This window comes from Vombatus ursinus, unplaced genomic scaffold (assembly GCF_900497805.2).
Source record: "Vombatus ursinus unplaced genomic scaffold, bare-nosed wombat genome assembly UNPS02011431.1, whole genome shotgun sequence".
Taxonomy (NCBI): domain Eukaryota; kingdom Metazoa; phylum Chordata; class Mammalia; order Diprotodontia; family Vombatidae; genus Vombatus; species Vombatus ursinus.
The window spans coordinates 6,887,495-6,906,086 of NW_020951209.1; the positions used below are offsets into that span (position 1 = coordinate 6,887,495).

Below are 18,592 nucleotides of genomic sequence, written 5' to 3' on the forward strand. Positions count from 1 at the left end.
GCTACTGCTCTAAGCTGAGGCTAATTAAGATTTCTAGAGTCAGAATTTTTTAAAAACTGTACATAAAGCAGTTTTATGATACAAATCATTTGAAGGCAGAAATGGTGCCTAGGTTTGGTTCTATTATAAATCACTTAAACCCTTGTGGAGGCTAAATCTATAATATAACATTGAATAAAATCCAAGGAAATAAAGCTGTAATTGTATAACTCCTATATCTGCCATAATGCAGCTACAAAATGCTTATACTCTATTGGTATTGTTTACACATGGAACCACCGTCATCTGTATTACATCAGTTTGTGAATCTCCACACTCCCCCATGATAAATATTTACTATAGCATTCATTAACCACTGCTTTTGCATGATATAATAGAAAAGTTAGCAGACTCGGACTGAAGTCCCTGCTCTGCCACTACTTAATCACCTTAGTTCTTCTGAAATAGCGAGTTAGATAAGGGTCTCTTCCAGCTTTAAAATTCTAAAATTTTAAAGCATCTGCCTAATTCATTATTGCTAAATGATGAAAAAAGGAGATTTTAAGCAAAGATAGTCAAGAAGAGAAAGCAATGAAATGTTTGTATAAATTATTTTTTATTGACATAACATACAAAAGTTATAAACATGATTCATGTAAAACCAGAGTTGACTGAGGGTGGCATCTCTCTAGACACTCAAGCAGAAAGCAGGGTGACTCTTCTGAAGATCAAAGGAAAAGCAAAAGAGAAAAGGAGAGGGATTAAATTTACAGCCTCAGGGTTGGCTCCTAGCTTCCAAGTTTTTCTGTCCACAATAGCTGAAGACAAGGGAACAACTTCAGTTAACTACCAGCTTATTACATCTGGCAGCAAGTTAGTGACCGAGGTCTAAAGGGCTGTGGGGCACTTAATGATGAAGCACTTGAGCCAGGCCTAAAATGGAAATAAATTAACAAAGGGAAGATTGGCAGGGTTGGTCCAAAGGGGATTAAATTTAAAGTCCTTTGATCTCCCCCCAGATTAATTTCCTACTCTAGGCATTTTGAAGAGAAGAGGAAGCAGGAAGTACTGGGTAGGGACTTAAGAAGGCTGAAGCAGGGAAATACATTGACAATTAATTCCTAAATTTTGGTGCAGATGTTACTACTTGATTTATTGAGATTTTCTAATAATCAGAACTTGTCAAACAAAGATATTGTGATTTGTGAGTGAAAGCAATGAAAGGGCAAGTTGTACCAAAATACAAAGGCTTTGGTGACACTGAGCACTAGTAATATCTATGCCAGGAAGGGCCAAACTCTGCCCATCTGAGGGTTGTAGAGTTAATAAGATAGCTAATTCTAGGACCACCAAAATGTATAGGAACAAACACTTTTCCGCTGCCACCGTTTTTCCCTTTTATTTTTTAGACATATAAGATAGCTGAAAGCTTCAATAGATAATTCCTGCTGGAGATTACATTCCCTAGGTGAACGGCTTCATAGACACCTACACACAGGAGGCACTGCTGGGTTGAAAATAAGGGCAGCTGCAAAACCACTTGGTGAAGCCATCTCCAGTACTTGTGCCTTGAAGGCACCATTGGCATCATTCTGAGAAGAAAAGGATTTTAATCTTTACAACAAAATTAAGATAGTTACATTAAATAATCCTTCACTGGTTACACACTTGATAGCCACTTTTCTACCTGGGATTGGTGCCAGCTGACTAGTCAGTTTTGAAACTAAGAGGGTTTCACACTGACACAAGAACCTCTGGTCCTAAGGGAGAAACTAAACTAGTTTCAAAAAGCAGATGCTTAATCTCCTCAAAAGGGAGCTCAACAGTCAAACAGATAACATTCTGGACAATCTCCAAGGGCTTATATAGACTCTGGCTAAACAGAGCATTTCTTTGAGGATGGGGAAGAATGATGGATGCTGCTTCTTCCCATAGGACCGGATGTGGGTAAGTCAGCATACATGAGCCATTGGTGAAGTGTCAAAGTGATAAATCACTTTGGATTGCTCTGGCCCTGGTAGATCATTCTCTGGAAATCATCATTGCTCAAACAAGTCAAAAGCTGGATCCAAATGGACACATACTACTATGGACACATAAGCTTCATGGCCTTGGTCATTTAATCTACAGGATGGTAGAAGGAAGCAATAGCAGGAATGGAGGCTTTTTTTACATAATCAGTCCTCCCATTTATGAGCTCTGGACCACAGGCACAAGCTATAGAACCTCCTCTGTTGCTGAAAAGTTGTCTTAGCATGAGTTACTGATGTGGGCAAAAGAATGTTAGGAAATAACAGTCCCTTTCTGAAAACAGATAAGTACCTGAAATAATCTGAACCTGATGTCAGATGCAAGAGATTCCAGGCATAGGAAAAACTGATCTTTGAGGCACAGGATAAGTGAGCCTCATTAATGTGCTATAAGTAAAATTTTTTTTTGCAGCTTGAATAATCTTTCATCTATTCTGGGTTGGTAGGGGCTGGAAATTCCAGTGAACAGTTTTTTTGTATATGTTGGAATCAATCCAAAAAGTACTGGCTGACTTTTCTCATCTCTTTCACACTTTGGGGAGAGAAGTTATTTTCTCCCTAAGCTTCACGGAGTGAGAAACAGGTTTGGGGCATGACTTGTCTTCTTTCATTCACAAGCTAGCTTGCTGTCAAAGCTGGAGAGCCCAATAGCAAAGGCCTGGAGGGCACACATGGGATAGTTGTAGTCCAGTGTGAACACATCTTCTGCTATACGTCCAAACTGCATGACTATATATTCAGCTGCAGAGGCAGAAAAAACAGTTGAAGGAAATTAGAGAATGTTTAAGATAATGATAAGGAAAAACCTATTTTAATTTTAGAAAGAATTATAAAGCATAGGTAAAAACTAATTAAAATTTGTCTTATGTTAAAAAGTGAAAAAAAAAGAAACTTTTTGAGGTTAAAAAAGGGTTTCCCAATCTTGAGCAGTTTTAGTTTACTGCTTCTTCCATCCACTGGAAATGGAAGACTGTTCCTGACTACCATAAAGGATACTGGCAAGAAGAAGGAAAGGATGAAAACAACTAACTAAGGGCACTACAGATTAGTTAAACAAAAGGACTCAAGCTATGGGAAACCTTTGCCGTATGTCATCTGAGTTGGTCTTTCCCAAACAGCCCAGCCTAAGACTCTCTCTGTGGCAGCCACAGCAGCTGCTTGACATTCTCTTCACCTGTTCATGCAGTAGAGTTCAGAAGCTCTTCTCCTAAAGTACGACTGTCTTCCCAGAGGAAGTTGTCTCTCTCAAATAATCGTATAAACCCCATAATTTACCCATGAAAAAGCACTTTCAGAATTTATCCTACCCAAAATGCAATTCAAAATCTCCCTTCCAAAAAAGCCCCTCTCACTGCCCCCACTTGGTCCTTTCCAGGGGGCTTACGGTCATTTGCATGGACGATCTGAAAATTCTTCACAGATGCCTGAGTGACTCGGCCATGGAAATTTAAGACATAGGACTGAGTGTCATCATTCCAGACTGGGGCTTTGTTGTGTAGTTCTATCACATTTTCCATGTTTTTATTTTGCCATTTGGAAAGCAAGTTCTCATGCTCCTGCTCAAGGGAAAAAATATCATGTTGTATTGAGATTGCATCTACATCAGAGGCACTTCTGCATTATGATCTTATTCATCCTTAAATAACAGTCAGGGAGTGCTGTGGAGGTTCTGTTTGACATTTCAGAGAGGGTAAAGCTAAGGTACAGAAAGAAAAAAAAAACCTGAACTAGGATTTTCGATACTTATCCCAACGCTCCATGTTACTATTTCATAGAGAACATGCCTTTTAATCAGCAATTACACTACTGTAGCTTTAGTCAGTAAGTAATTATTAAGCACCTACTATGTGCCAGGTACTATGGTAAATGATGGGAATACAAGGAAATGCAAAAAAAAAATCCTTGCTCTTAAGGAGTTCACAGTCTAATGGAGAAGACCAACATGTAAACAACCATGTATAAACAAGATATATACAGGACAAGTGGGAGAAAATCAGCAGAGAGAAGGCACTAGCATTAAGGCAAATTGGGAAAGGCTTCTTGTAGAAGGTAGAAATATGAGGAGAGAGAGAATTCCAGGCAAGGAAGACAAGCAGTGATGATGTCCAGGGCCAGGAAGTAGACTGTCTCTCTCCAGGAGCATCAGGAGGCCAGTGTCACTGGATCAAAGAGTATTTGCGGGGGAGTAAGATGGAAATACAGGAAAGGCAGGAGGGAACCATGTTATGAAGTGTTTTAAAAGCTAAAAGGAGGATCTGATGTTTTGATCATGAGGGTAACAGAGAGATACTACAGTTTATCTGTATTTTAGGAAAATCAACTTAACAACTAAGTGGAGGACAGACTGGACTGGGGAGAGATTTGAGGCAGGGAGACCAACCAAAAGGTCACTGCAATAGTCCGGGTGTAAGTTGATGAACGTGCACCAGGGTGATGGCAGTACCAAAAGAACAACCCATACAATGACTAACAACAATTTAAATAAAGATAACACTAGTGCTGGTATCATGATGTGAAATTTAAAGCAAATATTATTCCTTTCTGGTAACTTACAATAGTGCAAAGTGATATGTATTTTCAGTGACAATCACACGTTGTTAGGTGACTTTGCTTAACTTTTCAGGTAATATATTTTTATAGGAGATGATTCTGGAGGTGTATTATAGGAAATGTTTTTCTCTATCACAACAAAAAGGATCAATAAATTTTTTAAAAGAAAAAATAAGGCTTTACCCCAGAGATCTGGCAATTATAATCTGAACTGGAATGCAGGGAAAATTGAACAGATTTCTTAACAGCCTTTCAAACCCTCTTTGCAAATTAGGTATGTCCCTACTTACATTTCGTGGCCGGAATGGGATTCTTTCATGACTCATATTCATCCCTGGAATAATCACAGACATTTTCCTGGGACCCTTAAACCCAAGCACATTGGTTTCCTAGAAAACAGAGAAACCTCTTGGAAAGTGAAGCAGAACTCTTGAAAAAAAAGAAAAAAAAGTGACAACTTTTTAACTATCCTTCTTTAGTGCTTTTTATGGTAGTAACAAGAAAGTAATAATAATAATAATATTAATAATGTCAATATCATGGTGAAGTGGACATAAAACTGGTTTGGAGCAAAAGGACTCCCTCAAGTTCTGCCACCTAATAGCTCTGTGAGTTTGGGGAAGTCACTTAACCTCTTCAAGCCTGTCTCCTCATTTATAAAATGAGGGGTTTAAAATAAATGATCTCAAAGGTCTTTCCCAGTTTACAAAGCATTTCTTTACTATAACTCTGTGAAGGACTATTATCTCCATTTTATAGATGAAGAAATTAAAATCCAGGGAATTTGCCCACAATCACACTGTTAGTAACTGATGGAATGGGATTTAATAAGGTCTTGTGATTCCATATGTCGTTTTTTTTCCCCTTTTTCATTAAACTGTCAAAAACAGGAAGCATTATCTCTGTAGGGTGACAGTAATGCAGTTGCTATAAACATAACAGAGACATAACCATATCAATCCATATAGATCTCTGTAACAGATACTGTTGTCCTAAAATTCATCTTCTTTTCTCTAATTAAAAAGAAAATGACAAGTAACTTTAGCAAATTATCTAACTTAGTCATCCTCAAATATTTAACAGAACTATGAACTATGGAAGTGATAGATTTCAAGTTAAATATGGTCTCTAATCTTGAGACAATTTAATAAGGAAGAATATGATCACATAATATTTATTTGGAATATATAGAAATTAAATGTATTATGGACATAAAGATGATAAATGGATAGGGTTTGGTTCGTATTACACAGAACAAATATTACTGAAAGACATAGGCTGAACTATTATTTAAGATCAAAAGGATAAAGTTTGGCAGATAAATTAAAGATATTTCTGAAGAAACACCTCTTTTGGAAAAGCACAAAAACTAAAAAATAGTTATCTGATTTAAACTTGTCAGCAAACTGGCATTCTTAGAGATTTATAGTATTGTGATTTAAAGTTGACTGAAAACAAATGAAAGTTTTTAGTTTCATTCCTTAATATTTGGGTCTATATCAGCTAGTTCTGTTTTAATTTTTGCTAGAGATTATGCACCAAATACAATAGGAAGTAACTTGAAATTACAACTGTTCATAATCCCTGGAGGTTAACCAAATTTCTCTGTTATTACCAAGTAATTACTGAAAGCATAGGGTTAGGTTGGGTCCTCTGGAATTACTTGGTTTATATTCTCCAGAAGTTTATATAATCTTACTGGGGCTTGTAGGTAGAAGCAACATAGTTCTAGATCCATTCTCTGTTTCTAATCTTAGCTGGGAGTTCAGAGAAGGGATTAAATAGCAAGAATGGCACTTACATAACAGATGGCTGCAAGCTCCTGACGAGTATGGGCCTTTTCCACTAGGCCCTGTGCCTTAGTTGGGCTGACTCCATGGTCATACACTGTAAACTTAGTTCCCATGAGATTGGACCTAGAACCAGAAAGAGACTGTCACCAATGTAGTCTCATTTTTCTCTTATGCAAACAAGAATATGCTACATTAAGTGACACAACAGGTAACTGTTTGTATATTCCCTAAAATGTCAAAGTATATTGATCTCATCTGCAGCTTTTACAAATTCTTTCATTAGAAAAAAGCAAGAACTCTGACTCAGTTCAAATCAAAAGACTGGGTTCCAACAACACTCGGTGGTAGCAAGTCTCATTGACTCACTGAAACTACCAGAATAAAGGCAGGACACCTTTTGGCAGAGGTGATGGATAAAGGTGCTGAAGGAGACATACATTTTCAGATACAACCAATGTACTAAATGGTTTTGCTTGACTATACATATTTGTTATGAGGGCATCTATTATTCAGTCAGTTGAGTCAATAAGCATTTATTAAGTGCCTGCAATTTGGCAGGCACTGTGCTAAGCAATGGAGATACAAGGGAAGGGCAAAAAACAGTTTTTGCCCTCAAAGATCTCACAATCTAATGGGGGAGACAATAGGCAAACAACTATGTACAAACAAGTTATATATAGGATAAAAAGGAAATAATGCATGGAAAGAAGGCACTAGCTGTGTGACCCTTGGGCAAGTCACTTAACCCCAATTGCCTCAAAAAAAAAAAAAAGAAGAAGAAGAAGAAGAAGGATTGATAAAGGCTTCCTGTAGAAGGTGGGATTTTAGTTGGTACTTGAAGGAAGTGAGGGAAGCCAAGAGGCAGAGATGAGGGAGAGCATTCCAGGTATGAAGGACAACCAGAGAAAATGGCCAGAGGCAGGAATGAATGCCTTGACCTTTTTTTTTTTCTTTAAGGAAAACATGAGGCAAAGTTCTCAGCTGAGAGAGTAGGTGGAGGGAAATCATGAAGGCATGGGAAATTTCAGGAGGGATGAAAAGGTCTGGAAGAGCTACTGTGATGAGTAGGAAAGTGAGTTAATTTAGGGTGGTGTAAAAGGACTGCCTAGCAGCAAACCCAGTTGAGTTATGTAACATAAATTTGTAGTTGATCCAGTCAGATTGATTGCTTGATTCTTCTATTAGCAAAGGACAGGGGAACAAAAGAATTGCTGGTGACAGAAATGCAAAAATAAAAAAGAATAATATATTTAAAGATATACAGAAGAAAACAGAAGAAAGTCTATAAGAATACAAACCAGGCAATTTTGTTACTATCACATTAAACTTAATACATTCTTAAAACAACAATCTGTATATAACAGAAGTTGATGATTTCATATGTAATTCTCTTTTTTGTTCCTTTGTATACTATAACATTCATGTTTGTTGATTATTATTAAGCTCACAATAGAAAAGAAAAATTTAGCTAAAAAAAAGAAAGGGCAAAGAATAGGGAAACTAAATAAAGTCCTTTAGTCCCTCTTGACTTCTGTTTGCTAATTTGTAAAAGGAGGGGTTGGACTGAATGGTTTCTGAGGTGACCCCCAATCCTAGACTAGAACACTTGTCGACCCTGGGGCTCTCACCTGAGTTTGCCAATGTAGCTATCTCCTTCCCGAGATAAATCTGTCGGGTCAATGGAAATGAGGTAATTGGATGTTTTGCTCTTTTTTCGCTTTCTCCCGGCAAGAAGGAATGTCTGAAAAATGCAAAATGTCAAGTCAGGTCTGGAATGAAGAGAGCACAAATCTTACTCTATCTACTCAAGCAGTAAACCTTTTTGATTTCTCATTCCAATCTCCAACCTACTTCCACAAATTGAGTGTCCAATGTTTTTCTTTCTTTCCTTTTTGGCAGTGAGGTAGCACAGTGGAGTTAGTGTGCCCAATGGTAAAACTGGGTCGTGAGGACTCAATGAGATAATTTTTGTGAAGTGCTTAGTGCCTGGCACATAGGAGGCACCTAATAAACACTTACTTCCCTTCTATAGTTTTCTAGGTTTGCTTCAAACCTTGTTCTCTGTATTGTCACTTATTTTTCTATCACTATGGACCCAACAAAACATCTTTCTCTCTCACCATGGACTTAACCTAATTGATCAGTGCAGTCGCCTTGTCCTACCTTTAGTTTTACAATCTTTACTGCAATAATTCCCTTGCTATTCTGCACCTCATCACTTCTGTGACATGACTACTTCAGCATTAAGTTCTGCCTTCCAATAAAATCAATTCTGGGAATCCTATGTTAACTCTTCAGCCCTGGTGTCTATACAGAATGAATTACTCATGAACAAGTTTAAAAGTGCTGAAAAGCCCCTTCCACTTCCGGGAGCCAATAAGGCAGAGTAAGAGGTGAGTCCCTCTTACCCTCCCTTATTAACCCCTGAAAACCTAGAAAATATTGCCCCAAGAAAAACCCTAGAACAGCTGAACCAGAAGAAAGATGGGGTGCAGAAGTCCAGTAGCCCAGGTAGCTTGAGGGATTAACTGGAAAGGCCCCTCTTACCCTGGGGGAAGGGAAGCAGTACAGAATGGGAGGCATCCTGGCAAGCTAGTGGAAAGCCCCACTTCAGCATACCAGGAGGAGATCCTGAAGCCCAGGTGGTGGAGCAGGCAACACCAGCACCTGGACTCCAAGTGCCTCATTGAGGGTGGAGGAACCGGTGGAAACCAGCTCAGAAAATCACCAGGTGCCTCATAATTCTACAGCAACTGGCTCTTCCAGTGCCTCAGCAAAACTAAGGGAAGCAGCGCTCCAAGGTGCCCCCAGTGGATAAATACCCTACAATATCCATCTGAAAAGAGCTGAAGAAAGCAAATGGAAGGAAAGGCCTGGGTGAGCAGGAAATCTCCAAGAGCCACACTCACTACCCAATCCTACCCTAGAGTTCCAGTATTGCTGTTTCCAGCCCAACACCAGGTAAGCTGCCAGAATCCTATAGCCTCCAACTGCTAACACTGGAGGCCCCAGCACACAAAGCCATCGACCAGGCCCTAGGCTCCCAATACAAGAAGCTTGGGTCAGTGCCCTCTGTTCCCCAGCAGGAGAGCCCAATCTGTTTAAAGGCCAAGAAATAAGCAAACACCATGAGCAAAAAGAAACATATGATAGATTCTTATTATGGGAAGAGCGAAGATCGAGGCAGAAATTCTGAAGAGGACAACATTGTCAACAAACTCACATCTGGAACCTCAAAAGGGAATATGAACTAGTCTGAAGGCCAAAAAGCCTTCTTAGAAGAGCTTAAGAAGGATTTTAAAAGTCAAATGAGAGAGGTAGAAGAAAAAATGGGAAAAGAAATGAGAGGTATGCAAGACAGAGTCAATAGCATTGAAAAGGAAGGACAAAAATTAACTGTTGAAAACAAGTCCTTAAAAAATACAATTGGCCAACTGGAAAAAAAGTACACTGAAGAAAACAAGTCCCTAAAAAATACAATTGGCCAAATGGGGAAGAAGGTACAAAATCTAATAGAAGAAAACAACTTGTTAAAAATTAGAATTGAGCAAATGGAAGCTAATGACTCTATGAGAGAGCAAGAATCAGTCAAACAAAAACAAAAGAATGAAAAAATACATGAAAATGCAAAATATCTCATTGCTAAAATAATTGATCTGGAAAATCAATCCAGGAGAGACAATTTAAAAATTATTGGTCTATCTGAAAATCACAATGAAAAAAAGAGCCTGGACAGTATCTTTCAGGAAATCATAAATGAAAACTGCCCTGAGGTCCTAGAACCAGAGGGTAAAATAGCCATAGAAAGAATCTAGCGAGGTCCCAAGGAAATACGCCAAGGAATATAGTAGCCAGATTCCAAAATTACCAGGTCAAAGAGAAAATACTGCAAGCAGCCAGAAAGAAACAATTTAAATATCACGGAACCACAGTCAGGATTACACAAGACCTTGCAGCTTCTACATTAAAAGACCGTAGGGCGTGAAATATGATATTCTGTAAGGCAAAGGAGCTTGGGCTACAACCAAGGATCAACTACCCAGCAAAAATGAGCATGATCTTTCAGAGGAGGAGCTGGACATTCAACAAAATAGGGGCCTTCCATTCCGTCCTGATAAATAGACCAGAGTTCAACAGAAAGTTTGATCTTCAAATACAAGACTCAGGAGAGACATAAAAAGGTAAACGGGACAGAAAGAAACAACATGTTATTAATAAGGGCAAACTCTTTACATCCCTACAAGGTAAGATGACACTTGCAACTCTTGAGAACTGTATTGTTATTACACCATGTTAAAGGGGCATACATAAAGGGGGTGGGTATAAATTGACTTTGATGTAATGATGAAAAAAATCTAATCAAGTGGGTCAAATGGATCCAAATGAATTAATCTGATCTAACTAAGAAAATGTACTGAGAGAAAAGGAAAGGAGGAGGCAGACAAGGGTAAATTACATCACAGGAAAAGGCACAAAAACCTATTACAAGCAGAGGGAAAGAAGGGAGGGAGATGAGCATTGTTTGATGAACCTTAGTCTCATCAGATACGGCTTAAGAAGGGAATAACATCAGTTATTAATTTATTAATAAAATCAGTTGGGTATAGAAATTCAACATGCCCCATAGGCAGTAGGCGGGAAAAGGGGAAAGAAAAGGGAGGGGGCTAGGGAGGAGGAACTGAGGGAGGCGGTGGTCAAAAGCAAAACATTAGTGAGGAGGGAAAAGGAGAAAGGAGAAAGAAAAGCATAAACGGGGGGGAAAAAGGATGGAGAGAAAGACACAAATAGTTATCATAATTGTGAATGTGATACATGAATGTAATGGAATACTTTCGTGCTGTAAGAAATGATGAACAGGCAGACTTCAGATAAACTTGGAAAGACTCGTATGGTTTGATGCTGAGTGAAGTGAGCAGAACCAGGAGAATGCTGTACTCAGTGACAGCCACACTGAGTGATGACTGACTTTGATAGACTTAACCCCTCTCAGAAATACAAGGATCTAAGACATCTCCAAAAGCCTCATAATGGAAAATGCTATCCACATCCAAAGAAAGAAATACGGAGTTTGAATGCAGATCAAAGCATACTATTTGCTATTTTTTTTCTTGCTATTTGTTTCCTCTTTCTGGTGGTTCCTCCTATTAGTTCTAATTCTTACTTACAACATCACTAATGTGAAAATATGTTTAATAAGAATGTATATGTATAGCCTATATTAGATTGCACACTATCTTGGGGAGGAAAGGAGGGGGAGGAAAATCTAAAACTCAAAAGCTTATGGAAGTAATTGTTGATAAATCAAAATAAATTAATTAAAAAAAAAGTGTGAAAAGCCCAAGTCTGAAATAAACTAGGATTGTTGGGGCATTTAGCTTGTCTCTTCTTCTGACTATACTTAGGTCATTCCCCCTCCCAACCCACATGTCCTTATTTTCCTTTGTCATTATTCTTCTTTGATTAAACCGAGATACTTCCCCCAGGAAAAAAAGAAAACATTTTATATTATTTAAAAAATAAATGTATGGATACTCTCTAATGTATCTTGTGTATCAAAACAAAATGAAACAATTTAAAATACAATTTTCCTTAAACAAATCTAACAAAACAGTCTATATATTAAAACTTTCATTTCCTTATATTTAATTCATTGAAGAGAGCACTAACACATATTTACAAGGAATGGAAGTTCACCCACTTGCACTGAATGTGGCCTAACAGCACAGGATAAAAGGATAATAGATGTATAACTGAAAGAAACCATGTAGGCCAACTCTTTCATTTTACAAATGAGGAACTGAGGCCCAGAGTCACAGAGTTATTGGTAAGCAGCAGGGTTGGGATTTGAATTCAAGTCCTGTGACAGTACTCTTTCCAAGGTACTATATTCCCTCCACCAGTATTTTTTCCTTATTATAAAATCCAACCTTCCATTCTTCCCCTCCTGAAAGCTTTGCCCTAAGAGATCATTCACATACCTTTCGATTTTCATCCCTTTCCAAGTGCATGTAATAGGTGGGGTAGAGGCCCCTGTCCATTCCCTTCTTATCCCTGGTGATTCGACACTTCACTGTAATCCCCCGAGGAGCAGGACGAAATGCAAAATCTTCTAAATTTTCTACTTCTCCTAGCTGGTTATCAGCCTGAAGGGATGATGTACAGGAGGCTCCTGTATCCTGAGGGAACAGTGATACCTGAGTAAGAGGAGACCAGGCCAGAAGCTACCACATTCTTGTTAGGGATAATCTGCCTTTGGATCTTCACAACCCAGGCCTTCTCACAATGGCAGAAGAAATTCAGGGACATCAAATAAAATGATAAACATTTGACACAAGAGAAGACAGCAAAAAGGTGATGCCCCTAAAAGTTATTTTAAATGAAGGTTCCTGTAGGCACTAATCTGTCTATATTCAGGTATGAGCCCTATAAAGCCATTTTCATTTAACAAAAATATTTTTATTGATATCTTCTGTTTTTACATTGCCTACATGTCACAGTAGGTCTTTCCTCTGTTTCCTCACCCCTCTCAAAGCAATCTCTTATAACATAGGATAAAAGGTGGGGGAGGAGGGAAATGTTTCTCAAAATTAACCAACATATACAAAAATTTGAAAATATTTGCAGCCATAGTCTCCCACCTCTGCAAAGAAATGGAGGGAGGGATGGGGGTAGAAATCACCCTAATTTAACAGTGCTATTACATTATGAAGATAAGCTCTGGGAAGAGTTGGTCTAATTTACCCAAAAGGAAGAGCTTCCAGAACTACATACTGTAGCTGATTTCTGGCTGGATCCAGAACTGGGTTGCTGTGTTTCTGAGTAAGGTGAATGAGTTCTTGATTTCTTTCCTTCTTCTTCCTCCCCATCAGTTGGCTCTTCATCAAAGTTCAAACTGTCAGAGATACCTGATCAAATATAGAGATAAAACTGTCAAAATTAACTAAGAAAGATTCTGAAAATTTAAGTAAAAAATTAATTCCCTTCTCTGCCCAGCCCCTCTACCCACTTCATATACACATACTCTAGTAAACCTTCTTATCCAAATTGTTGCAAATCTTTCTTCTCCTGGATTATTGCAACAGATTTTTTATTGGGTTTCCCCTCACCAATCCAAATTAATCATTAATCTTCCCAAAGTACCTATCATTCTGTTATTCCTTTACTCAAAACCACTTTTAGTGGGTCCCCATAAAGCACTATCCTAAATTTCTTAGTTTGGCACGCAAGCCTTTAGCAATCTTGCTACAATCCTCAGTTTACAGATTTTAACACTGAGGACCTATGACTCACTTAAGGACAGGAAAATAATACACAGTAGAGTTGGGATTAGACTCTAGATCCTCTAAGTCTAAATCCTATCCTCTTTCCAAAATTGTCTATTCACTGTTCCTCATATTTCCTTGCTTCCAAGACTTTTTTCCCTAGTGCTCTCCCTGCTTTTAATAACCTTCTTTCCCCCTTCCACCTAGAAAATCCCCACCTATGCTTCAAGGACTAAGTCCTACCCATTCTGTAAAGCCTTTCCTAATAATCCCCACCCTTACTCCCCTAGCTGGAAGTGATCTCTCAATCCTTTGAACTCTTAAATTAAAACATTTATTCTCTAGACCACTGATTTGGGATTTAGCATACTGCCTTATATGGTAAAGTTTTTTGTCTTTTTAAAAATGTTTATAAGCCTCCTATTTCCAGCTAGATTAAAGCTGGGATTGTACTTTATGAGTTTTTGTATTCTCAACAGAAAAACAGTGCCAAGCACATAGTAGATAATCAATCAATACTTCTTGATTCAATCAAACAATTCAACAAGCATTTATTAAATGCCTACTATGTGTCAGGCACTATGCTACATGCTGAACATGGGAAGACAAAAATAAATCAGTCTCTGCTCTCAATAAACTTACATTCTAGGGTATAGGGGAAGAGGAAATAACATATACACAGATAAGTAAACACAAAGTAATTTCAGGAGTAGCAGTAACAACCACGGGAATTAGAAAAGGTCTCTTTAAAGGAGTGGCCTTTAAACTGAAGCTTGAAGGAAGCTGGGACTCCAACAGGCAGAGGGAGAACATCCCCAGGTATGGGGGGAAGCCTGTGCAAAGGAATATAGAGAGAAGAGGTCATGAACAGGGTAGAGCAAGTAAGCCAATTTGGCTGGAATACCACGTGTGTACAGGTCAGTAATATGTGCTCAATCTAGTAAGATAGGCCAGAACCAGATTCTAGAGTTCTAAATGTGAAAGGAGTTTACATTTGATACCAGAAGCATTAGGGAGCCACTGAAGCTTTTTGAATAAGGAATGACATGAAGAGAATGTCAATCTGGCATCTGTGGGAAGGGAGAACCTGTATGATGGAAAGGCTGAATGCCAGGATGCCAAAAAGGAGGTTACAGCAGCAGCCTTGGGGAAAGGTGATGAGGGCCTGAATTAGGGTGGTGGCTACGGAAGTAGAGAAAAGGGAGCAGATACGAAGAAATGACAATGTGAATAGGAAGATCTGGCTCAACTGATCAATCTGTTCTATTCTCCTTACTGTTTTCTTAAAGAAAAAAGAAATGGGATTTCTTTTCTTTTATTATTTTTAGTAAATAGTATTTTATTTTTTCTAATTACATGGAAAGATAGTTTTCAACACTAATTTTTTATAAGATTTTGAGTTACAATTTTTCTCCCTCCCTGTCTTTCAACCCCCCCCCATGGCAAACAATATAGCTTACACATGTGCCATCATGTTTAATATATTTCCACATTAGTAATGTTGTGAAAGAGAAACAGAAGAAAAGGTGAAAGCCATGAAAAAAAAAACCAAAAGAAGTAAAACTAGTATGCTTCAATCTACATTCAGACACCATCAGTTCTTTCTCTGGATGTAAACAGCATTTTTCATCATGAGTCTTCTGGAATTTTCTTGGATCACTGTATTGCTGAGAAAAGCTAAGTCAACCATAGTTGATCTGTGCACAATGTTGCTCTTACTATGTACAATGTTCTCCTAGTTTTGTTCACTTCACTCAGCATCACTTCATGTTAAGTCTTTCCAAGTTTTTCTGAAATCTGCCTGCTTGTCATTTCTTATAGTATTCCATTACATTCATATACCACAATTTGTTCAGCCATTCCCCAAACTGATGGCAATTCTTCTATTTCTAATTCTTTGCCACCACAAAAGAGCTGCTATAAATATTTTTGTATATGTAGGTCCTTTTCCCTTTTTTATGATCTCTTTGGGATACAGACCTAGTAGTGGTATTGCTGGATCAAAGGGTATGCACAGTTTGATTGTCCTTTGGGCACAGTCTCAAATTGGTCTCCAGAATAGTTGAACTGCTTCACAACTCCACCAACAATGCATTAGTGTCTCAATTTTCTCACATCTGCTCCAATATTTATCACTTTCTTTTTCTGTCATATTAGCCAATCTTATAGGTGTGAGATGGTACCTCAGAGTTGTTTTAATTTGCATTTCTCTAACCAAGAAATGGGGCTTATTTTCTCTAGTTACACTGTGGACATGCAAAAGCTTTGAGAGGGACTCCAAAGCCACCCCAAAAGTCCACATCAGAACCTAGCTGAAACCAGTTCCTTTAGGTTAGGGTTTTCCCTAGCAGACAACAGAATTACAGAATTTCAGAGCTAGAATGGACCTCAGAGGCTATTTAGCCAAACCTCTACCTAAAAAGGAATACCCTGTGTTATAAGGTGATGGCTCTCTAAATAATGGGAAGGGGAGAAAAATATTTGGAAATGAAGGGGATATAAATCAATCAATCAACCCACAAGTATTTATTAAGTGCTTATTATGAGCCAGGAACTGAGGATACAAGTACAAGGAATGGAACAGTCCCTCCTTGCAATGAACTTACATTCAAATGGAGGACAGAGGTGTGTATGTATATTTTTACACACATACATGTACATATGTATGGATAAGGTTAATAAATATAAATGTATATATAAAGCAGTTAAATACAAGGGAGGGAGGGCTCCAGCAGTTGGGGGAGGGATCAGGAAAGGCTTCATGAAGAAAATGGTGCTTGAATTGCATCTCAAAGAGAGGGACTCTATGACGTGGAGGTAAGAAGGGAGTGAACAGAGATTGGCAAAAGCAAAGAGACAGGAGATGGGCATGTCATGTGTGAGGAACAGAGAGAAGGCCAACTGGGCTATCTCAGAGCATACAGGAAGAGACTTAACATCCAACAAGGCTGAGAGATAGGTTGGGCTGCTTGTACATGGATTTAAAAGCTTTGCAAAAGAGTTTACATTTTACCCTAGAAGCAGCAGAAAAACACTGATGTTGGCCGAGTATGGCAATCACAGTCAGATCTGTGATTAATGAAAATTACTTTTGGTAGCAGTGTGCCCGATGGACTGGGGGTGACAGACTTGAGGCAAGGAAATCAATTAGGAAGCTTTCAAAAAAATCTAGGCAAGAGGTGATGAGGGCCTGAACTAAAGTGGTAGTTGTTTGAGTTGGATCGGAGAAATATTATAAGAATGAAAATGGCAAAATGTAGCAATTGATGTGTGGTGAGGAATGTAACATAATGCTAAGATTATGAAACTGGGAGACTGGAAGGATGGTGGGACCTTTGAAAAAAATAGGAAAGGATGGGGAGGATTTGGGGGAAAGACAATGAGTTAAGTTTTAAGCATGTTGAGTTTAAGACATTTATGAAACATCCAGTTTGAAATATCCAATAGGCAATTGGTAATGTGTGACTGTTAAGATTGAAATTAAAGTAAATTGAGGCACAAAGTTCTAAGTACATTCAATTTATTGTTAAAGCTAGCAATTGCAAATAAAATGGTTCTTTCAGCTCCTCAGTAAGCAACATGAGGTAAGGCTTACTAGCCTTCACACAGTTTTGAGAAGTACAAGGGAATAAAGAACAAGAGTATTACAGAAGGAAAACAATATGACTGGTTACAGAGTCCGAAGTACCATAGATGATGGAAAACAACATGACTGGATGGAAATCTGGAATACAGGGCTAGCAACAACCTCTCGGTCCATCTTTTTGCTATGGAAAGCTCATTGCTGGTGTCCTCTTGCATGGCTAGTTAGTGTCACAGTGATAACAGAACAGACTTTCTTGAAGGATGGCCAGGATTGCAGAGATAACAAACCAGACTCCCTGTCATCCACCTGCACCCTTCAAGGAAAACAGATTTCTTCTAATTGTAAAAGGGCAGCTAGGGATACAGAGATAACTGTTTTCTTTCAATTAAAGTGATTTATAGGGAAACAACTTTTAAACTTAACTCAGATAGGAAAACTGAACTTTTGGATTCATGAACTTCTGAACTTAACTCAGAGACAAAGAAATATTGCTAAGGCCATGAATAGAATCAATATAGAATGGATTAAAAAATAAAATACAAGATCAGTATTTTATTTTCTCGGGACTAAAGTTCAGATTGGAGACGAGGGCTGGCTATATATATTGAAAAGTCATCTACATAGATATGATCATTAAACCTGTAGGATCCAATGAGGTTACCATGAAAAAGAGAACAGAAACTTGGACAGAACCTTATGGGATGTGATGTTGATGAGCAGCCAGAAAAGGGGACTGAGAAGGAGCGATCAGATAGGTAGAAGGTGAAAGAGAGTAGGGTCAGTTCCCACAAGCAGCACTGGTAGGATTTGACATCATCACCATGATGTCATCACACCATCATCATGCCCTCAAGCCAGGCACCTTCTCCCTCCACCTTTTTTAGCTTTCTTTTGTATGTTGCCTTCCTCCATTAGACTGTAAACTTCTTGAGTACAGGGACAGCCTTTCTTTTTCTTATTGGTATCCCCTGTTCTTAATACAGTGCCTGGTACATAGCAGGTACCTAATAAATGTCCACTGTATTGAAACTAAAAAAAAATTAATTAAAAATGTTTATTGTATTGTATTATTGTGTTGTGTCACGAAAACCTAGAAAGGAGAGAGTATCCAGGAGGAGGGGGTGGGGAATGGGAATGAGAAAAGATCATCAGATTTAGCAATTAAGAGATCAATGGTAACTTTGGTGAGAGTGTTTTCAGTTGAGTGACAAGATCCTAAGTCAGACAAGCAAAGGCTTGAGGGATGGAGGTAAGGTGTGGTTGGGAAAGAGAGGAGAGAGGATTATAGCCTGGTCTAGTGAAGGTTTTAAGGATATGGGAGATTTGCATATGTTTGAGGGCATGGAAGAAACAAGTTGATAGGGGGAGGCTGAAGATTTGAGAAAATTTGGG

At 38.4% G+C, this 18,592-nt stretch overlaps 1 protein-coding gene across 4 annotated transcripts in view; it reads right to left on the reverse strand.

Moving 5' to 3' along the window:
- Positions 1-576: 576 nt before the first annotated feature.
- TULP3 (tubby like protein 3) overlaps positions 577-18,592 on the reverse strand; it is a 48,363-nt gene continuing 30,347 nt past the window's right edge. The window contains exons 5-11 of one of the 4 annotated variants that reach the window (XM_027856403.1): positions 13,124-13,257; positions 12,331-12,528; positions 7,981-8,093; positions 6,361-6,475; positions 4,850-4,948; positions 3,394-3,565; positions 577-2,750 (exon numbers count right to left, since the gene is read on the reverse strand). In XM_027856403.1, coding sequence (XP_027712204.1) covers positions 2,617-2,750; positions 3,394-3,565; positions 4,850-4,948; positions 6,361-6,475; positions 7,981-8,093; positions 12,331-12,528; positions 13,124-13,257 — 965 coding nt within the window. In that variant the 3' untranslated portion in view covers positions 577-2,616. Of the gene's footprint in view, positions 2,751-3,393; positions 3,569-4,849; positions 4,949-6,360; positions 6,476-7,980; positions 8,094-12,330; positions 12,529-13,093; positions 13,258-18,592 lie in introns of all 4 variants that reach the window. The other 3 variants (XM_027856402.1, XM_027856401.1, XM_027856400.1) reach the window with 3 other exon arrangements.